Source organism: Macrosteles quadrilineatus, unplaced genomic scaffold (genome assembly GCF_028750875.1).
Source record: "Macrosteles quadrilineatus isolate MER2022 unplaced genomic scaffold, UCM_ALF_1.0 Scaffold_4__1_contigs__length_99947679, whole genome shotgun sequence".
Taxonomy (NCBI): Eukaryota; Metazoa; Arthropoda; class Insecta; order Hemiptera; family Cicadellidae; genus Macrosteles; species Macrosteles quadrilineatus.
Genome location: NW_026542597.1, coordinates 66,322,691 through 66,342,328, shown reverse-complemented (window position 1 = coordinate 66,342,328; position 19,638 = coordinate 66,322,691). Strand labels below are relative to the sequence as shown.

The following is a 19,638-nucleotide window of genomic DNA, read 5'->3' as shown; positions in this document are numbered from 1 at the left end:
CCGTTATAAAGTTTACAGTGGGTCTCCAGACTTGGAAAGCTGTAAGTTAAATTTAACTTCTGAGAATTTCAAATGGTTGCCATTTTTTACTGGATTGAGATAGAGACCTCTAATTTGCGTTGTTGGTTTTCTTTTACCAGGGCCTTCAAAATGAGGGGTCACTCGATGGGTCTTTGTATTTGAAATTTTTGAGTTTCCCCCAAAATCCCCCATTTTGGGGATGTACATTAAGTAGTAGTGGTTATGCCCAAAAAGTACTTCATACCATACCATAAAGGTATGCCGAGTTTTGTTTTTTCTAGTATGAACCGTTAAAAAATTAACAGGGGGTCTCCAGACTTTTTACTAACCCTGTATATAATATGTAACGGTAACAAAGACATGAATTATATTATGCAGTTGCAAAGAAGCTGTTTAAAATATCAATACAGTAATTGCATTCCAGTTTAGAAATAGCGTGTCACATAACATTAAATTTCACCTATCTTCGGTGAAGTAGTCAAAGCCAACCCTTGAAGAATCAATTACCTTCCCCATTCGGTAATAAAGATTGTGCTGCATTGCAATCATAAAGACTACAAGTTACGGTTGCATGGGACCAAGTACCTACTTCATGTTTACCTTGCCTTTATCAGAGTTAGATGGGAGTTTTATCTTAGTACATTAATACAATGACACAAGTCCCTAAAAAGCTCAAATGTAAAACAAATTATTGATATATTTAAAGAAACTAAGTATCAAATGATCTTTCATGTTTATATCACTTTAATTATTGAAAACAGAATTGATCTAAATTATTTTTAGATTAGTAAACAAACTTCACACACTCTATCAACAGAATTAAAAGTAGAATAAAAATGACTAGCCGGCCGTGTGAAGCATTCACATGAATCCTTCTCTAATCCCACATTGAGATACACACAACATAGTTAACACATTCACTACCAGGTGACACTAGAATCATCACACAGAGGAGTGTGACCTGGTAGGCAACGTGTTAACACATTCACTACCAGGTCAAACAAGAGTCATCACACAGAGGAGTGTGACGGCTGGTAGGAAACGTGTTAACACATTCACTACCCAGGTCACACAAGAGTCATCACACAGAGGAGTGTGAAGGCTGGTAGGAAACGTGTTAACACATTCACTACCAGGTCACACAAGAGTCATCACACAGAGGAGTGTGAAGGCTGGTAGGAAACGTGTTGACACATTCACTACCAGGTCACACAAGAGTCATCACACAGAGGAGTGTGAAGGCTGGTAGGAAACGTGTTGACACATTCACTACCAGGTCACACAAGAGTCATCACACAGAGGAGTGTGAAGGCTGGTAGGAAACGTGTTGACACATTCACTACCAGGTCACACAAGAGTCATCACACAGAGGAGTGTGAAGGCTGGTAGGAAACGTGTTGACACATTCACTACCAGGTCACACAAGAGTCATCACACAGAGGAGTGTGAAGGCTGGTAGGAAACGTGTTGACACATTCACTACCAGGTCACACAAGAGTCATCACACAGAGGAGTGTGAAGGCTGGTAGGAAACGTGTTGACACATTCACTACCAGGTCACACAAGAGTCATCACACAGAGGAGTGTGAAGGCTGGTAGGAAACGTGTTGACACATTCACTACCAGGTCACACAAGAGTCATCACACAGAGGAGTGTGAAGGCTGGTAGGAAACGTGTTAACACATTCACTACCAGGTCACACAAGAGTCATCACACAGAGGAGTGTGAAGGCTGGTAGGAAACGTGTTGACACATTCACTACCAGGTCACACAAGAGTCATCACACAGAGGAGTGTAACGGCTGGTGTGTTGACACATTCACTACCAGGTCACACAAGAGTCATCACACAGAGGAGTGTGAAGGCTGGTAGGAAACGTGTTAACACATTCACTACCAGGTCACACAAGAGTCATCACACAGAGGAGTGTGACAGCTGGGAGGCAACGTATTAATTCAGCGTAGTAAGCGCATCGTTGATTACAGTATGGGTTCTTACATCAGGAATAAATGTGGGTTTACATTTGAGATAATTAACCTTTTCAAAATATAATGTTAAGTTATTTACGTTTTTACATGTTTACAGGACCTATTTGAACACTAAATTTAGTATGTTATAGTCCTTTTAAATTCCCAACAAAAAGGTACAAATACCATTTCTGTAACATTTACGGTTCAAAAGCTATTGCAGCTTATGCTATTTTCCCATAAAAACCCCACAAAAAAACCAAAAATCAGATTTTTTTAAAAAGCTGGTTTTTATTAAGTGTTGTGGCCCTAATAATTCTAAAAAATAGTGTCCCCATTGCTGAAATAATTATGGTTCAAAAGTTACTGCAACTTTCGACATTTTCCCTACCCTATAAAATATAGTTACTCCCACCACTTACCCATGATAAGTTTGTTTGGAAGCTAATGGTAGATAATGGTAGAAAGCATGTTTCAGATTGCTGATACCATTTATTTAAGATTTATGGCAGTAATGGGTTTGCCTATATGCATCACCTAATCATATGAAACATGTTGGTTATTTAACAGCTTATTGTTGTATTGTTATATCATTGATTTTTCTTTTTACTTTCTCCCCCTATACCATGGTATATGGAGAAAGTATTGTTTTCGTCAAAATTTTCGAGTTTGAGTTTTGAGTGGATATATTCGTTTTGGGTCCCCCTGGACCCAAAAAAGTGGTTTTCGAAGTGATGTCTGTGTGTCTGGATGTGTACAGAGCTAGAGACTACACCTGTGGTCCGATTTCGATGAAATTTGGTATGTAGGTTCTAATCCATGGTATCTCCAGGCTTTTTTTAAATTTTTTTGAAATTTTGATTTTTAATGGGGATTTTCCCATAAAACCCCATAAAATAACGGAAAAATAGGATTTTCCCAAAAACGGCCCGAACGATTATGATAAAAATTTAGTATGTTATAGTCCTTTATATTCTGAACAAAATGGTACAAATCCCATTTCTGTAAAAATTACGGTTTAAAAGTTATTGTAAATTATGTAATTTTCCCATAAAAACCCCATAAAATATCGGATTTTCCCAAAAATGGCCCGAACGATTTTGATAAAAATTAGTATGGTATAGCTGTTATAGTCCTTTAAATTCTGATCAAAATTGTACTAATCCCATTTCCGTATATTTAGTCTCACCGCTTACACATGATAAAGGTTGTTGATAAACTTATGGGAGAAAGTATGTGTCAGAATGCTGATACCGTTTATTTTACTTGTTATTCACAATTATTACATTTGTGGTGTGTTCCTTATGTTGCGTGTGTTTCTAAAAGTGATTTGATGTGCTTAATTTGTAGCCTTTATTAGTGAGTAAAGTGGTATGGATTTCATAACCATTATTTTCTTAGATACGTTACATTTAACCCCATAATGGGCTCGGTTGCAGTTACTATATAAATTGCCATCTTCAATTTTACAAATCAAGGGTAATAAACTAAATGATGAGTTGTCACTTCAAAACTAAATTAATGTTGCAGTTGCACATAGTTGGCCACCAAAAGATAGCTCAGTAAGGGTCGCAATGTGACAGGGGTAAGCTGCTAAATGAATAGCAGAATAGCGGTGGCTTCGAGTTGGCCACGGCTGGGTATTCGGCTCATTTTGCATTTTGGTAGCAGCGTGAGTGGAGGCAGGCCGGAGGCCGGAGTATCCTGTTCCCGTAGCCATAGTGTGGCCTTGATGTTGCTCTGACCCGGGAGATGATTGCCGATGTCGCGGAGACTGCAGGTCATGCTCCTCCCGATATCTGACCTTTTGGCCGTTGAACATGGCCCGGTCCCATCATGGTTGGATATGAGGGGTCATATATTGCTTTCACCACAGTTTGGTAAATCAATAAAACTAGAAGCTAAAATAAAGCTCCTAGGCTAACAAAATTCGACTGGGTAAAGGCATATAACATACTCTTAGTAGATTTATCATCCTTATGGATCGGTTGAAGACTAGTTTTATTGTTAGTTCCGTCCGTTGTACTGTCGAGGTCGTGTTTTGTTTACAATTGGTTTCTTGTTATTTAAGCCATTAAAACCTCGTTTAACCAAATAAAACAATTTAATCATAAGCAATAACCATTGAGATATAGATTATAACTGGAGTCACTACTCTCTGGTTAAACGTTAGAGAAAAACGTGCCACTGTTCTGGCTGGTTTGTTTTTGGTGTTTCGTGTTGTTAGGTTGGCCGTGTGATCGGTTGGTGGGATGCTGTAAAATAATTCCAATTCATTCTAACCTAACCATACTATTTATTTGGGGTTATGTTATCCGTTATTTCAAGGACTTGTATAAAAAACTTATTTAAGTTATTGGACGCTAAAACCTCTTAGTCCAGTGCAATTAGACAAAAAATGACCTTGACCCGGACAAAATTGATAACAGGCTGAAAATTGGTGGAAACGTTCAGAACAATGTCCTGAGTCGCCCACACAAAGTCCCAAGAAATCCCAGTTGGGGAACGGCCGCCATCTTGAAAAAACTGCCGCCATCTTGGAAATTTAGAATTTTTGCTGTATCTTTTGAAGTAATTGTCCGAAAGGCATTATTTATGTCTCAAATTAAGCGTTTTGAACTTATGTATGAGGGTATTAAAGAGTTTAATACGTTCTAATCATAAATATTATTTATATTAACCTAAAAATATATCTATAATAATGATAAAAATTTACAAAATATTTACAAAATGAAGCTTTTCTCTTTTGTGCTTAATGAACTCGTTAAAGCCATTAACCCTTTTGACATTTCTTGCAACCCATTATGCTTAGTCGTTGAAATTGGTTAAATACGGGGTGAATAAAAAGTCAAGACCCCCCCCCCTCTAATATTTTTCTAAGTGAATATACAGAGATTTATTTTTGGTGGTCGTCCAGTATTAGCAGGAAGTTTCATTTTATGATTTTTAAATTTTTAAATATTACCAAAAAGGGGGGATTTTGGGGGCAACTCAAATATTTTAAACGTAAACCCCCTTAAACTGACATCTCATTTTAAAGTGTTTAAAAAAGGGGTTTTTGTGGGACACTCAAACATTTTTAAATCATAAAATGAAACTGAAAATGAGTGTCCCCAAAAACTCCTTTTTGTAAACACTTTAAAATGAGATGTCACTTGAAGGGTGTTTACGTTTAACATATTTGAGTTGCCCCCAAAATCCCCCCTTTTTGAGGAACATTTATAAATTTCAAAATCATAAAATGAAACTTCCTGCTAAAATTGGACGACCACCAAAAGGACATCTCTGTATATTCACTTAGAAAAATATTAAAAAGGGGGTTGTTGACTTTTTATTCACCTAAATGCTGTAATTTGTTATTTATTTATTTATTTATTCCAACGGTAAGATCACACATTTACAATGTGGATTCAAGAAGCCTAAGTAGTAACAACATGCATTTTAACAGAAAACTTAACTAACTTAAATCTATGGCAGGAGCAGAGCAACATCGGTAACAGGAAACATAATCTTGACTAGGAAAGCAACAATTTAACAATGAAGTACAAAATAAATTTTGAAAAATCAATTCATAATTTTGTTCGTTCCGATGTGAAAAATAGAATCATCTATATATCGTCGCTATAATTGATTACCATTATATTATAATATTGCATATAAACTTATAATGTAACTACTTGATGTTAAATGTTATTGTCGGTGATGTAATCTTCGTTGCGGTTGGCACACCCGTGTCCAATTCAGTATCCATACATCGTGGTGCAATTAAGACCATAAGGGTCGTTATACTGTATCCATGAATCCATTCCAACCTGGACTTGGTTCGTCACTCAGTTGGTAGTTAATGAGCCATAGGGTGTCAGCAAGACAAGCATCTACAACTATTTTTGGTTCGGAAAGGGCTGTACTGACATCTCCCAACACTACTTATGATTTCCTAGGCTTAGGCGGACGTTGGTAAGGTGTCACTGGCTGAAAGCCATTAAATGGAAGGACACTTTTTGCTTTTGGGATTGTAGATTGTGGTACAGGAGCACTTGCATTGACACATTTCGGCTGGTGTTATGCACTCAATGACACCCATTGCGTGAAGAGTTTCATGTCCATCAAGTGTTTTAACGTTGTAATCCGCGTTGTCGAAAACATACTAAACGTAAGCTCCGTCATCTATTGAAGGTGAGACATCATCAGCTATCGAAGTCTCATAATGACGACCTTCTTGTATGTCGAGCAAACTCCGAGCTACGATAGAATGTCTATCGGCAACTTCGAGCCATACCCAGTATCGTCAGTGAAGGTCGAGCAGCAGGGACGATATAAAAGATCGTGGTCAATCTGCAGCAATAACTGCATGAGCTATATTAGTTGTCTCCTCTTTAAAGATTTATCATAGTTGAATGAATATTATATTTATATTTAACCAATTCCAAAGACTAAGCATTGTGGGCTGCAAGAAATCTCAATAGGGTTAATGGCTTAAACAAGTCCATTACGAAAAAAAGATAAAAAGCTTATTTTGTATATATATTGTATATTTATATCAATTATTTAAGATGGGGACGCCACTATGTGCGTATTTTAACAAAATATGAGTGAAGGATGAGTGGCGCGATCTTGTAGTCTTGTTAGTGACTAAGGCCGACATGTTCCTTAGACACAGATGTTAAATAATAGCCCATACAGCTAATGGCAACTAGGGGACCTACAGTAGTTTATAGTGGAATCCGAACCACATTTTTCCTTCTATTTAACGAATTGGTCTAATTATCAGGATTAGTACTGGATAGTCGTAGTACTTACTAGTGCGGACGTTAACGCTGTTGGTAAGTTGCGGCCCAAACCTCATTTTGCGTATGAGTTGCGGCCCAGACTGAAAAAAGTGTTGTACGAGTTGCGGCCCGAGTAAAAACAGGTTAATTGCGGCCAAGGATATGGTTGGTTTAATGTTACATAAAATAATCGTACATAATTTAAAAAGAAAACAGTTTATTGTGGTAGTTTTGTTTGCACTCCGTTCTACATAAGTTTATTTAAAAAATCCGGATTTTGAGTTCTACTCAGAGGTCAGCCCTATTTTCTGAATTCTTCTCCACCAACTCTGACCCAGATGGAAACGGCAACCCGGAATTAAAGCACTATGCAATTCTTCCTCGACTGCACTATGTACAGGGTGTCTCACGAGAGGTGTCTCAAATTGATTACGGAAAACGGCTTAACGTACAAGGACGAAATAAAATTATTTCCCGCTAAATCGACCCCAAAGGAAAAACGAAATAGTATATTTCGTACCTAGGGCCGAAAATGAGGTTTTGCCGGCTCGAGATAGTTTTTAAGTTCGAGACGAAGTCGAGAACTTAAATCGATCGAGAGCCGCAAAACCATTTCGGTCCGTGGTACGAACGCTATTTTTCACCACACTATACCCTATTACCACTATTCACCACAATAATAATGCACACTGATAGTCAACACAACTACAACTTTAAGGTTATGTGAAGAAATAATTTGAGGAATCAGCAAAAATAAAAATATATAGTTGCTAGGCAACGGTGACAATAACACAATTCTATTGAAATGCTATGGATTTTGATTATGTATTTAAAATGCATTCATGTTTTAAGTAAGTAAGCGGACAGCTGATTTTGCGGCCCCGGCCTGTAAAAACCTGCTCGGTCCCCAAATTATGGACAGCTGGCATCGCCAGCAAAACGTAACTTTCGGCCACCAATTAACGTATGTAATACAGCCAAAAACATGATAGTGTGGTGAAAAAATATTTTTAACGTTTTCCCAATACAGAGAGTGCCAAAAACTGAGGGTCACTAGTTCGAATCTCGGAATTTTCAAATGTAAACATATGTCATGTTATAAATCATTTTAAAGGTATTTGATAGAAAAACATTTTGGCGAAAGCAGAAATTAATTAATTATCTTTTTCCGTTTCAAAATGGCGGATGTTTTTTTTTATCTATATTTTTTAATACTCTGTGTTTCCTATACCAACGCATTTAGCCCTTCTCCGGTTGAATTTTCTTACTCGTTATGAAATTAGCTTTACTTTGATATGCTACAAGTAACGGTTTTTTGAAATGATAAAAATTAAAAAAAAAAATATTTTTGAAAATTTGAAATGCTCATTGTTCAAAATTTTCAAATAGCAACATATGTCAAGTGGCACATCATTTTATAGTTTATCCACACCTGGGAGCATCGCATCGACCGTTCATGCCTATAAAAATCCACAATTCCTATAAAAGGGGGGACATAACCGTATATATATCATTATTATAGATATTTTTTAGGTTAATATAAATAAAATGTATACTTAGAACATAATAAACTCTTTAATTATATATTACCCTCATACATGAGTCCAAAACGTTTAATTTGAGACATAAATAAGGCCTTTCGGACAATTACTTCAAAAGATACAGCAAGAAATCTAAATTTCCAAGACGGCGGCAGTTTTTTCAAGATGGCGGCCGTTCCCCAACTGGGATTTCTTGGGACTTTGTGTGGGCCACTCAGGACATTGTTTTGAACATTTCCACCAATTTTCAGCCTGTTATCAATTTTGTCCGGGTCATAACCTAATTGCACTGGACTATCTGTATTTAAAGTTATTTTGAAACATTATAAATTGTTTTTGTTTGATAGTAAATAAATACTAACTTATTTACCTCTTTTCAAGCTAGTCTATGTGGTGAAAATAGGCTAGTCAAGTTTCCTGGTTTGGAGATATTGGTTTAAGCCAATTAGCCCTATGGCATTTGATTAAATATCGACCATTAGTTTATGATCATGTTAAAATGGGTTGCTCTTGCTCGTAAATTAAATAAATAAACTTATATTGCAATCATAATGTTGAGTTGGCAGATTTTTGTTTACTAAGTTGGATGACGCCATCTTGATTTTGCCTCTAATTTGACAATTCCCACCAACCCGATCACCCGGCTAACCTAACGAAACGAAACTCTGAAACAAAACCAGCAAAAACAGTGGTACGTTTTTAAAACACAGAGTGGTTACTCCAGTTATTATTATAGCTCAGTGGCAATAACTCGTCCCCAAGTTATATATCCTAAATAAATAATAGAAACAAATATTTGGCAACATAGCGATCAGTGATGTCGTTGGACATGAACTAGACACGAAAACGAACTTCAAAATTTACGATGGGATGATTTCTAGGGACAAGATTTCCTAGATCTAGCTAGGGGATTTCGCTTTCAGAGTAGAGTTGCTGAGCTGGTGGCAACACTGACAAAGCTAAGCAAGAAGAAGAAGATACCGAAGAAAAAGAACTGAAGTAAGAAAGATGGTACGGCCTATTAACTGTTTGCTGTCTGTTTATATAGAGTTTAGTGTTTGTTTACACGAAAAACACAAAAGTATGAAATAAATAAAGGATTGTAAACTATTACATTAATATTCATTGGTTCCAATTATTACATTGGAATGTAATATAATTTATTAAACCACTAATCTGGAGGTAAGTTAATTATACTTGTGTGAACCTGGCAATAACTAAGTGCACGCGCCACAAAAAAATCTATTGCTCGCCGTTTTGCGGAATAATACGGCCACGAAACATATTACCGATGATGCCAACAGATAGAGAACACTTTTTTAACGGACATGACAGTATCAACATCATGTACCTGGGAAGTAGGTTAGGGCGGGGTAAAACCAACAATAAGTAGTGCGTGCGCCGTAAAAAATATATTGCTGGCTGTTTTGCGGAAAAATACGTCCGCGATCCATATTACCGATGATGCCAACAGATAGAGGACACTAACGGACACGACAGTATCAACATCATGTACCTGGGGAGTAGGTTTGGGGGGGGTGGGGGTAAAATTAACAATAAGTAGTGCGCGCGCCTTAAAAAATCTATTGCTGGCTGTTTTGCGGAAAAATACGTCCGCGATCCATATTACCGATGATGCCAACAGATAGAGGAAACTTTAACGGGCACGACAGTATCAACATCATGTAGGTAGCCTACCTGGGGAGTAGGTTAGGGGAGGTAAAATCAACAATAAGTAGTGTGCGCGCCTTAAAAAATCTCTTGCTGGCTGTTTTGCGGAAAAATAAGTCCGCGATCCATATTACTGATGATGCCAACAGATAGTGGACACTTTAACGGACACGACAGTATCAACATCATGTACCTGGGAAGAAAGTTAGGTTAGGGGGGATAAAATCAACAATAAGTAGTGCAGGGTCCTTAAAAAATCTATTGCTGGCTGTTTTGCGGAAAAATATGTCCGCGATCCATATTACCGATGATGCCATCAGATAGAGGACATTTTAACAGACACGACAGTATCAACATCATGTACCTGGGGAGTCATCGGTAATATGTATCGCGGACGTATTTTTCCGCAAAACGGCCAGCAATAGATTTTATCGGGTGCGCACACTACTTATTGTTGATTTTACCCCCCCCTAACCTAAGTTACTCCCCAGGTACATGATGTTGATACTGCCGTGTTCGTTAAAGTGCCCTCTATCTGTTGGCATCATCGGTAATATGGATCGCGGACGTATTTTTCCTCAAAATGGCCAGCAATAGATTTTATCGGGTGCGCACACTACTTATTGTTGATTTTAACCCCCCCCCCCCCCTAACCTACTCCCCAGGTACATGATGTTGATACTGTCCTGTCCGTTAAAGTGTCCTCTATCTGTTGGCATCATCAGTCATATGGATCGCGGACATATTTTTCCGCAAAACAGCCAGCAATAGATTTTTTAAGGCCTGCGCACTACTTATTGTTGATTTCACCCCCCCTAACCTACTCCCCAGGTACATGGATGTTGATACTGTCGTGTCCGTTAAAGTGTCCTCTATCTGTTGGCATCTGTTGGTAATATGTTTTGTGGCCGTATTTTTCTGCAAAACGGCCAGCAATAGATTTTTTTGTGGCGAGTGCACTCGTTATTGCCAGGTTCACACAAGTGTTAGTTATTAGATCACAGGGGATGTTGCTTAGGACCAGTCAGCCAGCATAAACCCAATTAACTAGTGTAGTCCTAGGTTATGTCATGGTACAACTTATTGAATCACGATATCGAGAGGAAATAAGTATAGTAAACATTTTGTGGGTACTCTTCCGGTATCTGTTGGCACAAGCAACGAAGCAACCGAACGAAAATATCGATCGATATTTCGATTATTTTATATAACGTTTGGTTAGGCCTACCGGTACCCTAACTAACCAACCAATAGAAATGAAACAATCGAATAACCAATATTTTAATTCGGTTGTTTGTGCCAACAGATACAGAAGTCTTCCCAATTTTGTTTCTATCCTATATAGATAGTTGAAGCCTCGATACTTAAAATGTTTTTTAAAATTAATATGTAACCACGCAATCGTGTTAGGTGGGCTAGGTTACTTGCAAGGGTGCAAAACCAATATTTGACTTGGGGGCGAAGCTTTAACCCTCTGTTGGTCACACCTATATAACTTAATTACCAAAAGGGTCGAACTGTATCTAATTGATACAGTTAAATTGACTTAAGTTTATTTTTATAAATATCTTTGCAATGATTGATTGGACTATTATAAGTTACTGTAATAGGCCTACTTAAGTTAGACTACCTAGAAGTTAGTTAAAAATATTCTATGGGTAAGTTACTTTGGTAACTTATTATCCGGAGGCCACCCTTAGACAGGCGGTTATGTTAGTCGGTTATCATAAATATATTTGTCGGACTTTCCTCGTTTTGATATGAATTGAACGATACCAGATGAGTCATACTTTTGCCCGCCAAATCTCCTCCAAGTAGGCTAATGTCAGGTCATTACCTGTCACCACCTGTATCTGGGTCTGTATGCTTAGTTATTATGCTGTGCACTAGGTTACTGTTACTGTTTTATGAAATGGCGACCATACAAAGTAGGTATTTTAAGCCAAGTATGAATGGAGATGAGTGTAGGATGGATGAGTGGCGCGATCTTGTAGTCTTGTTAGTGACTAAGGCCGACATTCCTTAGACACAGCTGTTAATTAATAGCCCATACAGCTATTGTCAACTAAGGGACCTACAGTTTTATAGTGGAATCCAAGCCACATTTTTGCCTTGGTAATTACGAATTGGTCTAATTATCAGGATAGTACTGCGGATAGTCGTAGTACTCACCCGTGCGGACGTTAATCAACACTGGGGAGTATCGCATCCAGTTAGTTTTGTCTCCTTAATGAGTGATATTCTTTTGAACGAAACAAATTTATGATAACCAAACCTAACCTTAGTTAACCCCTGCAGTGCGCTTTTATAAGGGTGGCCTCCGTTTCAACTCAATCCTTGCTTCAACTCCGACATCGCTGCCTTATGGGTGGCAGAACTCAAAGGCCGCTAATCGTAATCATGTCAAATTTGGACAGTACCTAAGTCAATTAAAATACGAGGGTTGTTTTTTTTTTCAAGTTCCGATAGGCTATAAACAAAAGACAAGTTCATATAAAACATTAAATTTATTACCAAAAGTTTGGTCCATTTATGGTTACTTTTTGACATAATCACCAAAGAGATTGAGACATTTGCTATATCTGTGCACCAGCTTTTTAATACCCTATTCAAGAAAAGTGGCTGCCAGTACATTCAAAAAACAAAAAAAAAAGTTCAATAAACAAAAAATTTCAAAAAATTTAAAAAAATTAATAAAAAATAAAAAAGTACTTTAAAATTTTTAGAAATTTAGTAAACAAAGCAATAATGGTGAATCTGTGGTTTATTTAACCATCCTGTCAAACTGTTGAACCAAGTCATCTGAAACGACAGTAATGAGCTGGTTCAACAATTTGGCAGAATGGTTAAATAAACCACAGATTCACCATTATGGATTTGTTTAGGTACTGAATTTCTAGAAATTTTAAAGTCCTTTTTTTATTTTTTTTTAGTTTTTTGAATGTACTGGCGGCCACTTTTTTTGAATAGGGTATTAAATACCCCCGCCGCAGCGAACCTGCCGACTAAGCGAATTTCCATTCGTCTGAATTGATTTTCAGTTAAATAAATTTTAATAACATTAGGTTTAACGAGTACCTAGGTTTGCTGCTACAAGGAAACTAATAAAGTGTGTTTTTGAGTAAAATATTGATAGCTTAGTACAAAATAAATAAATTTGCCAAGTTTGATCAAAATATATCCATAAACAAGCAAACTACAACATTTGACAATATTCTCCATAAGAATAACATGGGAATTTTAAATTTACAATTTTTTTAATTTTCTCCGTTACTAATAATCAAACAAAAATACTTTTATATACTAAATTATTTGTTTTTTTAAGCTCTTTAAAAAGGTCTAAAGAGAAATCGGGAAAGTTTGTGTTTTGAGGGTCAAAAGTGAGAAAAACCAATTTTTAACCCATAAAACCCCCCGTAAAGCCACGTTCCCATGGTCCGATCATGCTGGTTCGCGTACTCATTCAAGTTTATCCCGCTTTACACCTTTAAACCAAATTTCATCAAAATCGGACAAAAATTACTCAAGTTATCGCGTTCACGGACGTATATGTATATATATATGTAAGTCTATATATATATATATATACATATATAAAAATTTGAACGAATGGTGTTTTTGGCCTCTGGGGACATCAAAATGAAAAAGTAAATCGGTCCCGGGACTAGGTCTTACCGTGCCACCTACGGTAATAGCTACTTCCCTATAGGGAAATTCGCTAAAAGCTGGTGCACAGATATAGCAAATGTCTCAATCTCTTTGGTGATTATGTCAAAAAGTAACCATAAATGGACCAAACTTTTGGTAATAAATTTAATGTTTTATATGAACTTGTCTTTTGTTTATAGCCTATCGGAACTTGAAAAAAAAAACAACCCTCGTATGTTCTTTCCAATTATGTAAGTCCTGCTTCTCGTATGAGATATATACGGTACTTTATACGGCCTATTTGCCTATTTGGCTACTTGCTGTATCCAAACTCAGTGGTATCTTTGGTTCACAATAATGGAATTCCTCATTTCAGTGCCAATTCAAAGTCTGCATTAATGAATGGTTTGTCTAGTTCACATAAATGGAAAGTCTACTCACAGTATCCAAACTCAATGGTAGGCCTATATTTGGTTCACAAATAGAATGGCTGTTTGTCAATGGTGCATCAGCCTAATTCCGGTGACCATAATTATTGGTTATTCATTCAAAGTTTAAATTATGCTCAACTATATTAATACGATTGTTTTTCCCTTTTTCTCTGTACGGTATTTGTAATGTGCTATTTTAGATGATTCGTTGGCTAACATATGTTGCGACTCTTGTTTACCTTTTTATTGTAATCTTGCAAATAATGTCATAGCAACCAATTTACCCTTAAGGCCCATGTTAAATGTCCAAAAGTTTTAATTCACGTAGGGAAAGACCCTGTGGTCCGATTCGTACCATTTCAGATTTATACCTTCCCATGGTTGGTTACTATGATTGTGCTTAATTTCTTGCAGATCACCGTTCAGGAGGAGTATTTGTAAAACAAAATCAGGAGTGTAGTATAAGAGCCCAATGACTAATTACGTTGTACAGTATTTGGAATATTTTAATTATGGATCTAGTTTAATTCTCTAACATCAAACTGTTTTCGTATGACAATGCGTTTTTAGTAAGTTAACGTTAACTTATTCCACAAAACGGGAACAGTCACACTGTATCATTTTGATAGGCCTAAGTTAATTACAAATAAATAACAGATTTTAAGTGTATAAATGAAAAGCTTATAAATGATAAGGATTTTAAATGCTCAGGAATAATGATAAACTATTTGTTTTTAATTTGTTCGATCACTATCAGTGTCTAACTCATAACATTTTATTGTTTAGAAATGTTAAAGAAAATCATCCATGGTCACATTGTATCAAAATGATACAACCAAGTCAATATTATTATGTCACTCATTTTCTAAGTGATTCACACGGATTAAATTGATAAGTTACAGATTTTTTAAGTGGGCCCCGGACATGGTCAAGTTTAGCACTGGCTGGTTCTGGCTAGGGAAGGGGTGCACATTAGTGAGGGGATAGCGTTTGGTGCGCTCACAAGAAAGTGGCGGTTGAAAAGGTTGTTGCTTAAGTATCAAAATGAAACTGTGAGACCGATAGAGGGTTAATTACAACTTAGTGTATACGACTTAAGTTAAACGTATTTAGATAGATATCAAATAAAAACCATCAGTATTTTTAGTGGTATGAATGTCTAACTAAGTTAACTTACCGGTAAAACTAATTTTAGTAATCATTTCATACAATGCTTTCTCATTTGTAAATTAGTCGATGAATACCAAAAAATAATACAAAAAACTAACCTAATCTAACTCAAACCACATTTGACTTAAAATCAATAACAAATTAAGTTACACAGTGTATGTAAACACGGGCAAGTCTTATTATAATTTGTTAGGTACACACATAAAACAGAATTAACATTTATTGACTATGAAAAGTTTAAGCTATTAAGTTACTTAACAATCATTCTGCCAGTGGAGTAGGAAATCAAAGTTCTGCCTGTCAGCAGTTGTTTGGTCAGTCCACGTAACATTTGAGGAAGCTATAGTCCGTCCGTTTGGTTGAAGTGAGTCCCGAGAAGGTTCCTAATCCGCTGGGTATCATAGCCAAACGGACAGACTATAGCTCTGGCTCCATGCCGTCATTGCCACATGGATGTTGTCATGCTTTTTAAAAACAAAGATTTTTAAAACTTGGACATTAAATTACAGTAGACCCCCGGTTAACCGAAATAAAGGGGGGAGAGCCGTTTCAAATAACCAATTTTTCGGTTAACCTGTCATGTGCTAAAAATAGCCTATTTATTAACACGGTGTGCAGGAAAAATTAAATTTAAACAATTTCTATAATGATACAATGTTTTATTTCAGCTACATAACTGTTTAAATGGGTTAACTTTAAACTAAACAACTGAAGTCACTGAAGCATTTTGCATTACATATTACTTATATTTTAGCCCTGTATCATTTTATGGAGCTGTTTCAGTTAACCCGGGATTCTGTTAATCCGAATTCGGTTAACCGGGGTTTTACTGTGCATAGCATATTTTTCAGTTTACAGACAAAACTGTAAGTCTCATTAACATATAATAAATCCAATAAAATTGTTATAAGCGTAGAGTAAGTACTTTGCTTACTCTTAAAATTTATTTACAAACTTATCTTTACAGGTCAAAAGGTGCATGGGCTGTTAAGTTGGAGTTTGATTTATAGAGATCAGATAAATAAAATTTGAACTATGCAGATCCCAGTTTAAAGTGTAGAGTTTGAGAGAACGGAGATCAAAGACACATCGTGGGGACATCAATAAGAGCGTAAGTTCATGTTTCAACAGGCATACTTTTTGTCCTGAATTCGAATGAGAGGCTTACGGTAATGCAGTTCGAATTGTAGAGGTTGAATTCGAATTTTGGTGGTAACAGTTTGATTCGAATTACAGTTAGAAAATTCATATTGTAGATGCTAGAGTATGTGTAGATTTGAATTGTAGAGGCCAAAACCATCGTAATATGGTGGAAGAAAATTGAATTTTTATGATGTGAAGTATTGAAAGTGTTTTTAAAACCAGCAAAAATGTACTTATTCTTGGTCTCTTAATTTAATTTTTTGCACCAACATTATGTTAGACCAATATAATGTACATGCACTAGTAAAAATTGTTTAAAATTGTTGAATCATTATTTGACTTAAAATGTGTTAATAAATCATGATTTTTTCAGATGTGTTGAAGCCTAGTATTCGTGCAACTGCTAATCATTTAACAAGTCCTACAAAAAGATTTATAAATAAAGATACAAGGCTTATTGATTAGTCGACCCTTCTGGTTATCATGGTATTATAAAAGCTTATCTAATAAGTTTCACAAAGACAGAAATTGGAAAATTACAAATGTTAAAACACACTAAAAAGCTTCTGCTTAAGTGTCCAATATGTGGGAAAACATTTTTAACTCAGTTAGGAATGAAGGTTCATATATTGTATCACACAGGCGAGCGCCCCTTTAAATGTTTGATGTGTGACAAAACCTTTACCACCCATTATAAGGTAAAGAGTCATTTGTTGGCACACACAGGGAAGAAACCTTATAAGTGCACTACCTGTGGAAAATCATTTTCATACAAACAACATTTGATGTCCCATACGTTGTCAGTTCATACAGAAGAGAAACCTTATAAGTGTATCACATGTGGAAAATCCTTTCCTTCAACACTCATTTATAACAGACATGTATTAATACATAGCAATGAGCGTCCTTATAAGTGTAACACATGTGGAAAATCCTTTTTATACAAACACATTTTGAAGTCACATACATTTTCCGTTCATACAGAAGAGAGACCTCATAAGTGCAACACATGTGGAAAATCCTTTTTATCCAAACACATTTTGAAGTCACATACATTGTCCGTTCATACAGAAGAGAGGCCTCATAAGTGCAACACATGTGGAAAATCCTTTTTCTACAAACACATTTAGAAATCACATACATTGTCCTTTCATACAGAAGAGAGACCTTATAAGTGTACCACATGTGGAAAATCCTCTCCATCAACACTCATTTATAACAGACATGTATTAATACATAGCAATGAGCGTCCTTATAAGTGCAACAAATGTGGAAAATCCTTTTTATACAAACACATTTTAAAGTCACATACATTGTACGTTCATACAGAAGAGAGACCTCATAAGTGCAACACATGTGGAAAATCCTTTTTATACAAACACATTTTGAAGTCACATACATTGTCCGTTCATACAGAAGAGAAACCTTGTAAGTGTACAACATGTGGAAAATCCTTTAAACACAAAAACAGTTTGAAGGTACATATATTGTCAATTCATACAGAAGAGAAACCTTATAAGTGCACAACATGTGGAAAATCCTTTAAACACAAAAACAGTTTGAAGGTACATATATTGTCAATTCATACAGAAGATGAACCTTATAAGTGCACAACATGTGGAAAATCCTTTAAACACAAAAACAGTTTGAAGGTACATATATTGTCAATTCATACAGAAGAGAAACCTTATAAGTGCACAACACGTGGAAAATCCTTTAACCGCAAAGACAGTTTGAAGGAACATATATTGTCGGTTCATACAGAAGAGAAACCTTATAAGTGCACAACATGTGGAAAATCCTTTAAACACAAAAACAGTTTGAAGGTACATATATTGTCAATTCATACAGAAGAGAAACCTTATAAGTGCACAACATGTGGAAAATCCTTTAAACACAAAAACAGTTTGAAGGTACATATATTGTCAATTCATACAGAAGAGAAACCTTATAAGTGCACAACATGTGGAAAATCCTTTAACCGCAAAGACAGTTTGAAGGAACATATATTGTCGGTTCATACAGAAGAGAAACCTTATAAGTGCACAACATGTGGAAAATCCTTTAAACACAAAAACAGTTTGAAGGTACATATATTGTCAATTCATACAGAAGAGAAACCTTATAAGTGCACAACATGTGGAAAATCCTTTAAACACAAAAACAGTTTGAAGGTACATATATTGTCAATTCATACAGAAGAGAAACCTTATAAGTGCACAACATGTGGAAAATCCTTTAACCGCAAAGACAGTTTGAAGGAACATATATTGTCGGTTCATACAGAAGAGAAACCTTATAAGTGCACAACATGTGGAAAATCCTTTAACCGCAAAAACAATTTGAAGACGCATATATTGTCAGTTCATACAGAAGAGAAACCTTATAAGTGCACAACATGTGGAAAATCCTTTAAGCGCAAAAACAATTTGAAGTCGCATATATTGTCGGTTCATACAGAAGAGAGTCTTCATTAATGCAACACATATGCGGAAAGTCTTTTGCATATATAAGCAATTTGATAGAACATACATTGCTATTCATACAGAAGAGTACAAGTGCTCTAAATGTGAAAAATCCTTTAACCGCAAAAAAAGAAGATACATCAATTCATACAGAAGAGAAACCTTATAAGTGCACAACATGTGGAAAATCCTTTAAACGCAAAAACAATTTGAAGTCATGTACATTGTCAATTCAATTCATACAGAAGAGAAACCTTGAGTGCACTTCATGAGGAAAATCCTTTGTATCAACATTCCTTTATAAAAGACACGAGAGCTTACCCCGTGGTCGAAAACTCGACCGAAAGTATGTATTGTGCAAACTTCTCTATTTTCAACCCACACTGTAAATAAAACATGTGATTGGAATTTCTTTAATTAGTTTTTATTTTATGTTTATATTTTTGTTGTTATTTCGTCACCAACATAACAACCCATAAGGCCCATGTTAATTATTTTTAAATTTAAAATTCATTTTTGTGCTTATTTTTGAGCCTATTTTAATTTATAAAGGGATTCTGCACATCAACAGGAAAATATCTTTCATTTGGTACCAACAGCGTATAATTCGGTCCAGCAGTATGGTTAGGCTAGCTGTCATAAGTTTTGCAAAAGTTTTTTAGTATATAAGATGTATTAATACATAGCAATGAGCGGCCTCATAAGTGATCTACATGTTGGAAATCCTTATACAAATGTCCTTTTTTTACAAATATATATGTATTCATTCTTGACAATCTAATTTTGGTCTTATTCATTTCCACAACTGATGA

General features: G+C 35.9%; 2 protein-coding genes across 2 annotated transcripts in view; both read left to right on the top strand.

Annotated features, from left to right (window-relative positions):
• Positions 1-671: 671 nt before the first annotated feature.
• LOC128993009 (zinc finger protein 493-like) lies at positions 672-18,993 on the top strand (the record flags this gene model as incomplete). The annotated part of the gene is made up of 8 exons (XM_054416760.1): positions 672-699; positions 1,158-1,262; positions 1,438-1,542; positions 1,718-1,889; positions 17,920-18,024; positions 18,268-18,403; positions 18,797-18,827; positions 18,983-18,993. Coding segments are annotated over exons 1-8 (693 nt in total), but the record flags the coding sequence as incomplete, so codon positions are not given.
• LOC128993007 (gastrula zinc finger protein XlCGF49.1-like) overlaps positions 9,326-19,638 on the top strand; it is a gene marked incomplete at its 3' end in the record, with an annotated part of 52,623 nt that continues 42,310 nt past the window's right edge. Inside the window, exons 1-2 of the mRNA XM_054416758.1 lie at positions 9,326-9,480; positions 16,186-16,329. The remainder of the gene's footprint in view (positions 9,481-16,185; positions 16,330-19,638) is intronic.